The sequence below is a fragment of the Daktulosphaira vitifoliae genome, unplaced genomic scaffold (genome assembly GCF_025091365.1).
Source record: "Daktulosphaira vitifoliae isolate Bord-2020 unplaced genomic scaffold, ASM2509136v1 Scaffold_1, whole genome shotgun sequence".
NCBI classification, from domain to species: domain Eukaryota; kingdom Metazoa; phylum Arthropoda; class Insecta; order Hemiptera; family Phylloxeridae; genus Daktulosphaira; species Daktulosphaira vitifoliae.
The window spans coordinates 56,691,270-56,706,116 of NW_026099572.1; the positions used below are offsets into that span (position 1 = coordinate 56,691,270).

At 24.9% G+C, this 14,847-nt stretch overlaps 1 protein-coding gene and 2 non-coding genes across 4 annotated transcripts in view; 1 reads left to right on the forward strand and 2 right to left on the reverse strand.

Moving 5' to 3' along the window:
• Positions 1-14,847, forward strand: part of LOC126895449 (alpha-mannosidase 2) — a 60,057-nt gene that overhangs the window by 23,253 nt on the left and 21,957 nt on the right. For both annotated transcript variants that reach the window (XM_050667307.1, XM_050667306.1), the window contains exon 2: positions 164-265. In XM_050667307.1, coding sequence (XP_050523264.1) covers positions 164-265 — 102 coding nt within the window. The remainder of the gene's footprint in view (positions 1-163; positions 266-14,847) is intronic.
• Positions 12,246-12,327, reverse strand: Trnas-uga (transfer RNA serine (anticodon UGA)). Its single transcript has one exon. It is a non-coding gene; the product is annotated as a tRNA-Ser (tRNA).
• Trnas-uga (transfer RNA serine (anticodon UGA)) lies at positions 14,432-14,513 on the reverse strand. Its single transcript has one exon. It is a non-coding gene; the product is annotated as a tRNA-Ser (tRNA).

Below are 14,847 nucleotides of genomic sequence, written 5' to 3' on the forward strand. Positions count from 1 at the left end.
TTATACACGACCCGCATGGTTATAGTATGAAATGCTTTGCATAGTAAATTTTAATATATTCAATGTGAGGTTATTTCAATTTTCATCACTATTATATTAAACTATCCAATAGCTGTTTTCCTACTTCACGTATCATTAATTAGTTTGTTTATTGATTTTCCAGCCTTTTTGGATGAAAAGTCGAGAATTTTGGGACGATGGTTTCGAACAAAGATACAAACAAGTGCTCAAAGAAACTGCCAGTGGCTCTAGTTTTCCTTTAAAGGTAATTTTCAACAAATACAGTTATTCGTTTATTATTCGTAAAAAAAAATTATGAGCAGGTTTGATAAAATTAAATCTAACTAATTAAAGATAATAATTTATTTATAATTAAACATTATAAGAAGAATTGTCAACGTAAAAATAATAATATATTTAAATAATTTTGGTCATTCAATAAATTGAATATTTATCTATTAAAGTAAAATAATTTTTTTCTCTTTAATTTTATTTTTTATTCAAATAATAGTATTATTTATCGATTTAAATCAATAATTGTTTACATTTTATTATAACGTAATTAAAAAATTTAACAGTTAAATTAAATTTAATATTATTTCCATTCGCATATTTGCTATTTATAATGATGATAATCTATTATTTATAAAATTTGAATCTAATAACAGTTTCTCGGAACACCTTAATTAAGCACTTTTCTGTATAAAGTAGATTTTAGTCAATTGTCGTATTTGAATACTATAAAACATATTTGTGTATGACATCTTTTGATAAAAAAAAATAGTGTTTCTTATGAGAAACACTAATTGTTTTTAAAGATAAATTCATTTGAGTTTATTCAATGCGAATAATGTCAATTAAAACATTTAATGTTTTTTAACCTTATAGTATTTTTATATATATCTACTAGAAAATGGATAATAAAATAATAAAAATACATTTAAAATACAATAATTTTGAAATTATATTAATTACATAAAAATAATATAAAATGTCCAATACAAACTTTTACGTTTGTATCTATTATTTACTACAGCGTTTTTGTATGGATAGAATATTATTTCAATTCATTCTACTCGTATGGGATACTCAAGATAAATAAAGTCCTTCTCCGTGTTTGCATTAAGTCTTTAGAAATCATATTCTAAGAGACTTGGGAAATCTTAGAATCCAAAATACCCAGAACTATTGTTGAAGTATACATTTTCAGAAATAGTACATATTTTCTTATTATTTGACGTGTCATTATGTGTACACGAATCACATACTTTATCATTGGTCACCAACGAGGTCAAATGTGTCCCACAAAATTGGTTATTTGCTTTGCCATAACATTAGCTGTCGGTTGTCTGTTATAGAGTTTAAAGGCATATCTGGTGAACTCGCCGGTGGCAAGTCTAGTCTGGTTAGTTGTAGTAATGACATAAGTTAGTGGTAACAAAAGTCACGTCAAATTTCTTTTGACATCTATATATTTTAGTTTTTGTAAGTCTATTCCGACTACATTTTAAATAAAATGTTTCTTTTTCTCGCTGAAATGCATTTATACTAAATTATTATTTGTGTTTTCACTACCTCTTCTTTGGATTTCGGTTTAAAAGATTTAATGAAAGTCAACGGTAAAATAATGTATTGTGCCGTCGAGTTTGATGTTGTGTTAGTGTGTAGGCGTGAAAGCGTTGACCGGAAAAACTAAACTGAGTATTATTTTGTTTCTGCCAAAGACTCTGATTGTAATATTCCGCTAGGATAGTTCCGCGAAATTTACTGTCAACTAATCGTTGAAATAAATGCGTGACATGCACGTTAAAATAAATATTGGTTTTGATAAATGACAATCGAAGTTAGAATACTTTTTGTAACAGACTCTGAACAATACTTCATAAGAGATTTTTAAGTTTACAAAGAAATTACTTTTATAAAATGGTTTTTTTTTATTATTTTTAAATTATTCTACTTGGATATCTTGTTTCATTGTTATTTTACCAATGCATTGAGTTAATTATCCGTCAAAAGAATTTTCTATTGGCATTTTAAGTAACGTCAAATAAGAAAAGAAAAAGAAATAAAATATATATTTTATAACAATTTATAGTCATTATAAGATACGAATTTGTAAAAGTCTATTTTTTATTGTTTGGATTATTTACTTCTACGTTAACATAAATAGAATAATTACAATTGAGTTGTTATCCAATCATAATTATGAAGTTTAAATTATTAGTGGTCGTGTATGATATTCTGCCTGAAACCACATCTTAAATTTATTGAAATTAAAAAAGCTAATAAGCATATTTATTTGTTGGAACATCACATTGCTTATTATTTTATATAAACTAAATTTCTATAAAAAAAAAAAATATATCGTTACAATACATAAAATATGTATACACTCTTTTTTTTAATTATATATTTTTTATAATTAATAATATATCAATTATTTTTACTGGCGCTATTAAAATTTTATGAAAACTTTTTGTATGTATTTATTCCCTCTTTGTATTAAACTCAATAATTCAATAACTATTTCAAATACAAAACGTACAAATAATCAAGCTACTCTACTGAAAACAATTGTTTCTAAAAATTCATCGACTCTCTGAAGATAAAATCTTAAATTTATTCTTTCTCCACTGTAAAAAAGCATGTGTTGAAAAATCAATAATTCTGTTTGTGGCAGTCGCGAGTTGTCATTGTTCTTATTAACTAACTCAATTTCTAAGATCACTTTTTGAAATATAAATCCAGGTCGGTGAATTTAATATTATTTTAACAATAATTATTGTAGAAAAAAATTAATAATTATTAACATTCAACTGATGATGTTAATTATTTGAGTAACAATAAAACGTGTTATATTTTAGTATTAGTATCATTAGCATAGGTGTTATTTTTACAACGTTGAAAAACTAATTAAAATAAGCATTTTTATTTAATATATAAGTATTTACTGCTCATTACTATGGGCTGATTAGTAGTTGCGAACGGATGGCGTGCACTAAGTCCAATTCTGACTTAAAACGGCATTGATTGTAAAAATAGTTGGATGAACATAAAAGTGGAAAAGGTGACGGAAACGAAAATAAATAAGGGAATTTAACGAACTTCGTGCGTGTGCCGGGCAAAGTTCCGTACCGGGTAAGGCGCGAACGGAAAACAAAAGTGAAAAAAACGTATAATCAAACATCATTATGTTCAACTGCCACGGGTACATCGGAAGGGGTGTAAAAACAACTGAGAACTTTTTATAAAGACGTTTGTAAATCGCGTGAATATAATTTCCTTAGTACTTAAAGGATTAACACGTTCAGCATTTGTGTTTCTACTGGCACGTGATAATGTGTTTCTATTCGACATGATAATATTGCACAACTGTGTATAAGTATTCATAACAACAATTGAACGACTTACCGATTTTTGTCATAAATTAAGTATTGTAATAATTTCCAATCGTGTGAATTTACTATTTATTTTGTATTATTTATCAGAGCACAGCCAGTGTAAAAGTTTTGGACGTAAAATACCCGTGAATTTAAAAATTTAATAAATATCACAATAAGTATTAAATAATAATTACTGCGAGACAATTAAAATGTATTAATTAATAAGAGTTGTGTAGCTAAAGGGAGGATAAAAGGGCTATCATCCCTTCATTGCCCAATTGTTACTACTAATAGAACATGACTTTGGCGATAGTAAGAGTTTGTAATAGATGATAAAAAAAAATCTATGCCCTCTAAACTAAAATCCTGGATAAGCCACTGACAAGTAAAATATAATTTATTTATCAAAGCTATGTGCAAAAAAAATGAACAACTGATTCAATAAAAAGAACACTAGAAAATAAAACAAACCGATGGAGTTTTAGACGTCTTAGTGTAATAATAGTTGCCAATTAAAAACTTTTTAAGATCCCACTGTGAAATTAAACTATGAACTGTCATAAAAGTAATCTTTCAACTTATAAGTATACATAATATACACCGGATTTTAATAATTGATAATTACAGCTAGCAGCTAAAAAGAAAAATCTACTATTACAAATCTAACAGTTCTCATAATAATACCATTGAGATCATTCCAGTTTTAAAAAAATTTACCTTACTATATTTTGTCACGAAATTAGATTTTTTCGTATTCAAGTGTCTCAAGGGACAAGAGGATAAGTATAGGCCATTGCACACAATTGCACTTATAGTACTAAGTTGGTGATAAATTTTTTTAACGATGAAATATGTGAAGTCTACAAGAAATTACTTTTATTAATAAAAATTCTCTTAAAAGTTTATGTTTATTAACACTTACTTTTATTGTTAATATAAATTATAACATATGACTGGAAGGGTAATTTATGTTTTAATTGTTTTAGCAGCCACTAAAATATTTAACAATTTTATTGCATGACGTTTTATGTGTTCTCTTACCGAAAAGTTCTCTGCTCACTAACCAAGTTTATTTAATTAAAATATTTCGAGTTTAATGGGTTTTATACGAACATTAAACACGTTACAATATATTAAATTTATACTGTAACAATATTGTAGTAAAATAAATATCAGTATCCCAAGTGTCATTCAATTAATGTATTTACAGCTTTCTTGAGATTTGAACATAAGAAGATTAATTGGCTACACAACTTTTTCAGTAATTTTACATTTTAATTTGTTTTCAAAGATCTCAAAATGAACTAATTTTTACTCGACTGTTCCATTAGATATTTATAAGTGTATTATTCGTTCCTAATAAGCGACATTTTTCTTTTCGTCGTTTTTTAATCTTGTTTCACGCTGTACACCTTTATTTTATAATTTAATTTCCAGTGGTTTTTGTAATTCTATGTAAATATATAGGCATTTTGTCTCTCCTTAATGGAATTTGTTAAAATAAAGAATAGTGCTATTAATAAAAAAAAACTTTTCAAGTATGTGGTACTTAATATTTTTTATGTTCATAATAATTAATAAAAGATTATAATTTCCCTTCATTTATATATATTAACATATAAGTATATTTTGTTTTATTCTGCAGCAAGGCTTGTAACTCTCAAGAATATCACTTATAAATAATGTAATTCTTCACACAGCACAATGTATTTTGTTAAAACTTACATTCACGCTTAAAATAAGATAACTCAAAATATATAAGTGTATATAAAGTTCTTAAAAAAATATGTAATCATTTTAATATTAAAAAGTAGATTAAATTTTACTCAATAAACATCTATGTTATAATAACTTTGATACAAGAAAGCTTTAAATAATCTTCGTCAAATGCAATGTGTCATCTAGATATAAATTTTTTTTAGCGGATACATTTTATTAGTTAAAATATAATTTAAAAAAAATCGTATTTTAAATTTGTACCTTAAACAAAATGTTATTGTTTGCATTTTTTATGAAAAAATAAGTTGATTAAAATAATCTGAATACCTTTCAGTCATATTCTGTTTTATTTATATATCAGAAGCTCGTAAATATTTTTATGCAACTGAATAATATAATGAACATGATGCATAACATAGATGGCTATTGTGAAAAACTGAGTTGCCGACAAGAACATTAAAACTTTTATCGCGTCTTCCGACAGCACAAATCCCTGTTTATGAAAGTTCATAGAAATGATAGTCTCGACCAAAAATAAAACCATATATTTTAAAATACTGTCTATTGTTCTTAAAAAATGGTTACATTTTAACAAGCGTACCTATTTTCTTTGTTGAAAATATCATAAAATCATTTTTTTTTTAATTATAATATTCATTGTTCAAACGATAAAAAGTTAAACATACTCTCCATAGAAATTATTTTCAGTTTTATTTGGCTGGTGAATAAATAAATCCATATATTTGAACTTTTTGTAATTTTAATTAATATAGCGATAATAATTTAGAATAAAATGAAATAATATTAATAAACTTTAGACGTTTGATAATTTCTTGTTTTTTCGGTTAAAAAATTAAACGTCAAAAGCAGCTTTAGTGACGTAGACTATTTCGTATAACTGTTTTCAATAAATGCATTTGCATCGCATAGTATTCAATTAATAAACATTAACCAAGATGAAAAATACAATATCAAAATGTTCTTAACATTATTATGTACAACATCTGCCACATCAAAATGCTTTAAAATTGATATCGATTGAAATGTGTACATTTCATCTACGTGGGTTTGCATTTTATATCATTATGCCTTTTGATTGTGTTACGGCATCCGCTATCACATGCGATGACTAAAATAGTAGAAATATCGACCAACTTAAAATGACCTTAACCTTAATAAAGTGATTGTTTAACAATAATACCACGTGCAAAATTATATGTCACCAAGACATGCAAACTAAATATCATTAATAATACTTTTACAATAGTATTGATAATTATTTTGCTTTGTTTGATAATTTTTGAACGAAACAAACTAACACATAGGTGTCGTCTGCTTTTTAAAATAGTAATTTTTGTATTGTAGAAAATACAAGATAAAATTTAACACATTCTTAAAAAAAAAAAAAAACCTTATTTTAATAGCATTAAAACATAAAAAGTATATCATCCATTAAATCACTGCCTATATAAAATGTTTTTCTCGTTTAATGTCCTTTGAAGCTTGTAATGTAACAAAAAATAATTCTTAAGTTATCACAGTCGATAAAAATACATATGAGAGAAATAATTTAAATGCTGCTTCTTTTATTCGTTGATCACACGATAATTGCATTACATTACACCAACATTGCATGTATTAAAATATAATTACATTTTTTCCTATCAAATTGTTAATAAAATAATGTATAGTACATTACATAAATTTTATATTTCAACAAATCTAAATAGTAAAATTCAAATTTAATATACAAAATAGTTATGGTTAAAAAAAAAATTATATATTATAAGCTCAACTACAATTAAATTTATCAGCTTAGTTTTTCATATCATTAAATTTAAGCAAAAAAAATTAATTAATGTATAAAATTGCTGACTAAGAGTTCATTTTTATCGACAGCACTTTTAGAACATTTTCATAGCCACGTATTAAATTAAAGGTTCTTATGATCATTATATTACATTCAAATTCAGTATTGATGGAAAATTTCATAAAAATAATTTACTTGTCATTTTTACTTGCTCTCCAAATCAAAAACGTACCAATTTTATCAAAGCAAAAACAAACCGTGACATTTTTTTATCAACACATTTATTATACAGTTAATTTTATATAAAATTAAGACGAATGTGATCGTTTGAGTGTTTTTTTTTTTGACATCACAGCAAAGAATACTCCCCCCAATTAAAGACAATTTCCGGACCGCTGCGTTAGTTGTTCGTTTTCTTTTATTCGGCTGAGCACAGGAACATCGGTGATTGATAACTTTTTTCGTTGTCATTATTCCCGTGCGATTTATTACCGAATTTACACTCAAATAATAAACCTCTGCCAGAGATACCAAAATATAGTCTGTCGGTAAAGCGAAGATGCGTGAAAAAAAAGATGTATCGAGAGAAACAAAAGGCGGTTAACTCTCCTGGGACCTAGAGCTCTAAATATAAATATATAACACGTAGAATGACGGTTTAAACGCTATTAAAAATGGTCTCAGAGAAAAACTAAACACAAAGTTTGTGATTTTCACAAATTTTTAGTTACATTTGTAACTAAAGCCTGTTGTTGGATGCAGAGTATGAGAACATCTACAAGACTTCATGTCATGCCACACCTGCGGACACGGATCAATCAACATAATTTTGTAAGTATAATATATTATTCTTGAAAATGCGTACTAAAAAAAATTTTGTAGAAAGCCTTGAGGCTTTATTTAACGCCATAAAATAAATTTGATTGATTTCTTCATCTTACCACCCTGAAAATCGTTTATGGACAGACTTGTCTTTGCGGAATTCGTAAACGTCAAGAGCGTATACACAAATATAATTATATTTATATCTATTTAAGATGTTAAAATAGTTTTATAAACTGTGGGCGTAGTTCATTGGGAAAAAATTTAATTGTTAATTCTATTCATCAATAATGGTATCCTCTTATCTAAGCCAATAAACAGAGAATTTAAAATTTATCTACTCCGTGATAATTACACAAATTTATTTTTCATCTTTGAATCGAATAATTGGTAGTCTTTGCTGTAAAATTGAAAAATATACATTAGTCAAATAAAGTTTATCATTAGTAACTTATCAACACGTCACCATTTTTTTTATCAATTTAACATGATATGAAACTGGAAACTTAAATGTTTTGGTAATATGTACATATTTTTTTAATATTGTCAAAAATTCTTTTTAATTTCAAATTCATTTATATCTGGTTAATAATTTTAATTTTATGATAAATTTAAAAATTATTTAAACAATAGCAAGATTTTTGTAAACTTTTTCCAATTTTAAAATTAATTATATAAAATTCTAATTTTAATGATTTCTTTGACAATTTTATTATAACAGTTTGCAATTATAAATACCAATACTATACTTAATAAACTTATTATAATGAATAAAAATAAGCCACTTAAATTAATATTCATATTTTAATTACTATAGATACTACAGTAATAGTAGTAGATGAATAAATATAAAATTTATAGACAAATTTTCTTGATTTTAAATGTACAAATTAATTTTATATACTATTATCATGTTAAGAGTACTGACATATTTAATTATTTTATTTCTTTTGATACCTTTTTCAAAGGCTTTATCTGTTTGTATTGTTTTTACATTAAAATTTAATTATTTTTTATAGAGATATTATTTAAAAGTTTAAACAAAATGAATTAAAAAAACAATTTATTTAATAAAATAAAGCATTTGTTAAAAATTATCAGGTATATGTATGAAAAACATTAATATTTGTTTTAAAAGGATTTATCGATTTTTTTTTAACTTCTATTTAACATTCAATTCCATTCATCCAATTTTATTTTTTTGTACAACTATTCTGTTTTATTGACATACTTGTAATCAAAATTTTATTTTTCTTGAATGACCACCCACTAATATATAATTTTTCACTCGAATGTTAGATCTTCAACACATAGTTCTTCTCAATCGTATAAATTGTACGTCTTATGCGATATATCTATAAGATATGTGGACGCTAAAAAATATTTTCTCTACTAACTCTCTAACCAAACTTGTAAAATTTCACATAATATACTTTAGATAATAAATTTATATACGATAAATTCTGTTTTTATGTAATTAAAATAAATAAGGAAATATAAAATAAGATTTGTAAACGGTAGAAGATTATAATCTCCTTTATTATATATACTAAGTTATATTATAGTCCCTTCTAATTTTACTTAGTAATTTAATTTAAAAATTATTGTGGTGGGTAAAATGTTATTTACCATTATTATCTTGCTATAATTTGATCAATGTCAAAAAATCGACTAACGTGTAATATTGTGCTTGTACTTTTTTTGTTTTACAACAACAAATAAGACATTTGCCCTGGCTTATTGTATGATATTATGAATATCTAAAGGTTAAATGTTTAACACGGTAAAGCTAAAGAATAAGAGGGACACACTCGCCTATTGTGTTAGTACATGAGTAAAATGTCATAGTGTCGTTTAGAAAATGTCTTTTTTTAAAGAAAAATGAGTATTAAAAGAAAGCAAATCATTACAATATTATATTATATAGGTAAAACACGACAGATGTATTATACATTTATAAAACTCAATTTTCGTTGGTCTGTGGACATTTTTTACTTTTATGTTTTCAGATTTTCTCTCATCACTTACTGCACCCACGTATCTACAATATTTCTTGCTGACATAAATATCCTGTTGAGTTAAATATTAATGACTTATGTCATTGCGTTGACATGACAAAATTATACTGAAGTTACTGACATTAGTTAACATCCTACATATATACTAATCGGTCATCAGTCATCATGTAAAGCTTTTAATAACTATAGTAACTATAAGGTGGCAGTCCTTTTTAGTTTTACTTAATCATTTCATTAATAAAAATTTCTGGTTGTAGTACTAGTTAAACTACAACAATACTTTGACAAATTTGAGTAAACATCCATCAATAATGGTCATATTACATAATCATATATTGTAAGTTATTTTATAATGAAAATATTGTATTGTGTACTTCCTTTGAATGTACGATGATAATATACACATTTATTTTAGTTTTTAATTTTAAACTTACAGTATACGATTCCATGTACATATATGTACATTGTAAGATAACCACAAACTGTAGTTTGTGGTTATCTTAAAATACTTAATTTTTCGTGGATCTATTTTAGTGAATAATTTTGTAAAGGAAATGACAAACGTAGGTTGGATACCTTTAACAAATGTATTGTTGGTATATATATTATAATTAAATATTAAAGAGACCTCTTGAGTGCCATAAATATAATAATGTTTACTGTAATAATAATGATTATACCACCAACAATTCACGTGAGAATACAATTAGGACGAATATAACTATCTAGAGATCAGAATAAACATCATTTGACTTACCAATTTTTACTTTTAATTCATGTTGATGATGTGAAATTTTATTGATTTCAAAGTAGTGGTATCAACTTTGTATATATAGACTATTTTAGAGTTTTAAAGACATTAAACCACATAACCATTTTAATTTTATTAATTAATAACTTTGAGGTACAAAGTAATATTTTTAAATTAAATTTTAATAAAACTCCGCTCTATTTAGTTTTTAGGTTAATATGTAATATAAGAACCCATTTTTTATACCTAAAAGATTCTAAAACTTAAACTATATAATAATCTATGTAATATGATGAAATCATCTACTTTTTTAAATAAAATGACAAAAAAATACAAGTTTCAAAAAAAAATTGGAATAACGAATATTTGGTGACGATTTGAAAATGACCGTAAATCTCGTATTCTCCCATGGGAAAGTACATACAGAAAGAGAAGTAGGATTTGACATGGGACCGTTGGGAAGATACGCGCCTCGAGGATATTATGGTTTTTGGTGGGTAGATATACGATCCCAAAGAGATATATCACACATAGATACATGCACACGGTGATGGTCTATACTATACATGGAGATATGTATATAGTACACATAAGGGTACAAAACTGACAATCCTTTTCTTATACAAGTATCAAACACTTATGCGAGTTGTGTGCGAATGAAACAATAGAAATGAGTCTTGTGTAATAAAAAAAAATTCGAGTATACGTTATGTGAGCCTATCGAAGGTTGATGTGCGTTTCCCACAGGACCGACAAAACCCTGATGTTCGCTAAAGCCGAGGCTTTTATGACTGAAATTCTCTTAAAACATATAATATGATTCACGGTGTACTTTTTGTACATTTAAAATTAGGCGACCATAAAATTATGTTTGTACACGTTTTAAACATTATTTCACTTAATCATTAAATACAATTTTTTTGTCTCCATGTACATATACTAAAAAAGAAGTTCACTATGTTATAGTAAACTTAAATATATTTGAAATATTATGAAAGGTTATTTATTTGAAGTGCTATTAACCACAATAAAATAAACCTATTGGACAAAAAAGTTATAGACAATGATATGCATTTTATATCAGTTGCATATAAGATTTCTTTAATGTTAACTAAGAAAATTATAAATAAGTATATTCGCAGGCGCAAATTGATAGACACTTGGAGGAGCTTGTGAGTTCCTTCAATCATACATCAATTGTAAAGGATTTATCTCCTCTAATTTTAAAATTAGCCCTTCAAAAGAACTACATATATAATAATTTCAAACAAAATTTTAGAAACGAAAAAGTTAAATATAATAAGCTCCTCCAAAAATTTTGTTGACATTGCAGCTATGTATTTTTTAAGTGTAAATAAATAACAAATATTCTTATTTTTTAGTAACTGATTTATTATATTATATATTTTAACTTATTAATAAAATTTATTGGTAACCTAAGTTGCTAATAAATTTTAATTCGAGAGAAAAATTATAAGACTAGAATAAAAAACAATAATACTATCATGAGAGTAGTAAAATAATAATCGTATTTAAAAATTATTTGATTTTGAATTAAATTAAAAAAATTAATTCTGTAATCTATAGAACATTATATAATATATTTATTTTTATAAGAATCATTTAAAAGTAATAACAACTAGTAAAATGTTAATAAGCTAATCTTTAAAACCTATTAAATACCTTCCAAATAAACGCGCGAAAATAATTTTTAAAAAATGCAAAAAATTTTTTCAACCGATCGCTGCGGACAGGGTTCGAACCTGTGCGGGCAGAGCCCATTGGATTTCAAGTCCAACTCCTTAACCACTCGGACACCACAGCGGATGAGAGGGAGGGCACAACTTTGTACTATTTATTATAAACTATACTACAAAATTGAACATATTTACTCGAAATTAAACATTGTTTTTTAAATTTATGGTTATATATTTAAAAATATATTTTAATTAAAAAAAAAAATTACAATGAATTTTTAATCTAATTACAATACAATAAATTATAATGAATATTTATTAAATTTCATATTTAATACGAACTCTTTAATAATATGTAAATATAATATACAGAGTGATTTTTTTATCATAACCCACTCAATTACTTGCAGAATAATAATAATTTAAACATTTTTTTTTTTTATTATCTTTAGTTACACATTATTCTTGAATTTTTAACTATGTAATACTTTTTAAGTTCATCCCTTATGCCTTGGAGGGGGGTCAACTTTGTTTTTTTAAATGGTAACACATATTTTTAATTTAATAAAATGTTTGAGTTTTTAATTTAATAGTAAATGGCATTTGAATTTTTAATATAACTTTATTAGCTTATTAGATATAAACATTTAAAGTTTCAAAATTTTGAGTTAATATACATGTATAATACACATGGGATTGTAAATACAGGTAGCTAATTGGATTTTTATGACATTGCTGTCTCAGTCACGGATTGTTTATTATCAATTATGGTTATCATTAGATATAGTTTCTGTATTGTCAGTTAGTGTATTTATAAACTCATAACAATGTGCCTTACTATAATTGATAATAACAATGCTGTGTACCTGCTAATATCGATGTTATAAAAAACCAATTAGCTACCTATATTTGTAATCCCTTGTGTATTATACCTGTATATTAATTCAAAAATTTGAAACTTTAAATGATTATATCTAATAAACGAATTAAGTTATATTAAAAATTCAAATGCCATTTACTATTAAATTAAAAACTCAAACATTTTATTAAATTAAAAATATGTGTTACCATTTAAAAAAACAAAGTTGACACCCTTACCAAGCATAAGGGATGAACTTAAAAAGTATTACATAGTTAATAATTCAAGAATAATGCGTAACTAAAGATAATAATAAAAAAAAAATTTTTAATTATTATTTTTCTGTAAGTAATTGAGTGGGTTATGATAAAAAACTCATTCTGTATATTAAACGTAAATACATAAACAATTATTTAAAATAAAATAAAAATTGGTTAAAAAATACTTTTTTTCTAGTTTTTTATTTATTCAAATAATCTAATGTATTCTAGTATCCTGAAAAAAAAATTATTAGCATGACCTTAAATGCATATTTTTTTTATGCTCATCACATCATTTAATGTACTCGATAAATTGCACATAAGTCTCAATAATATACTTTTATAGTAGTCTACTAATTTGGGATGATGGATAATTGTCTAACACTCAATGTGTTAATAAAATAATGTCAATAACTTAATGCAAAGAATATTAATATGAAATTAACGCTTATTATTAAACTTAAATATATTATATTCTATTATATATTATATTTAAAACATATTTTATTTTTATATTGTTTTTATTAATTAACGATACTAAAGTTGCCGTAAATTATAACAGCAAATGAATTGGAATACAATTCACTTATATAATCATTTTTTGAGATTCTTTCAGTCTATACATATTTTATGTCATGATTGTATGGGGCTAAGAGAATCTCAATATATTTTTTATTATATAAAACACACATTATATTCTATTCAGTAAAAAAATGTATAATCTATTATATAATACGATTTTCATTAATAGCTCTAATAAATTATTTTTATGCATAAATATGAAACAATGTACTGAAAAAAAAAATTATCCATAATTATAATACTATCATACGAATTTCATTGCAAAAATAGGTATTGTGTTACTCACCTTAATGATATATTAAAAAATGTTTTAGTAGATAATAATAATAACAATATATAAATAAAATTAATTAATGGCAATGCAACTACTACTATCACACTTTAAACAAATATTTTTCTAGATTAATTTTATGCCAAACACTTTACACGTCACTTTATTTACATTCATTTTGTACTACCTATTGTTATATTAAACTGTTGTAATTGGTTGGATTGTTTTTGCATAACACAAAAAAGTTTTGTCATCCAATCGCTGCGGACAGGGTTCGAACCTGTGCGGGCAGAGCCCATTGGATTTCAAGTCCAACTCCTTAACCACTCGGACACCACAGCGGATGACATTAATAAAAAAATTTACATAATTTATGTTAAGTTTGATACATTTTAATAATACTAGTAGATTATTTTACATTTAACTGCACACATTTTTTGGTTGATGTTTTTTTAATAATAAGGATGATATAGTTAACATAATTTATTAAATGAATTGTGTTTTAATTACTTGATACTTTTTAGGGATTTTTATGTTTTAACTTAATTTTTATAACTTAATATGTTTGAATAAATAGCTATGAAAATTAAATAAATAAACCTGTTTTACAAAGTTTAATTTTTACATTTGAATAACACAATTGTTATTTTGTCAAACGAAAAGTATTTTTTCCTT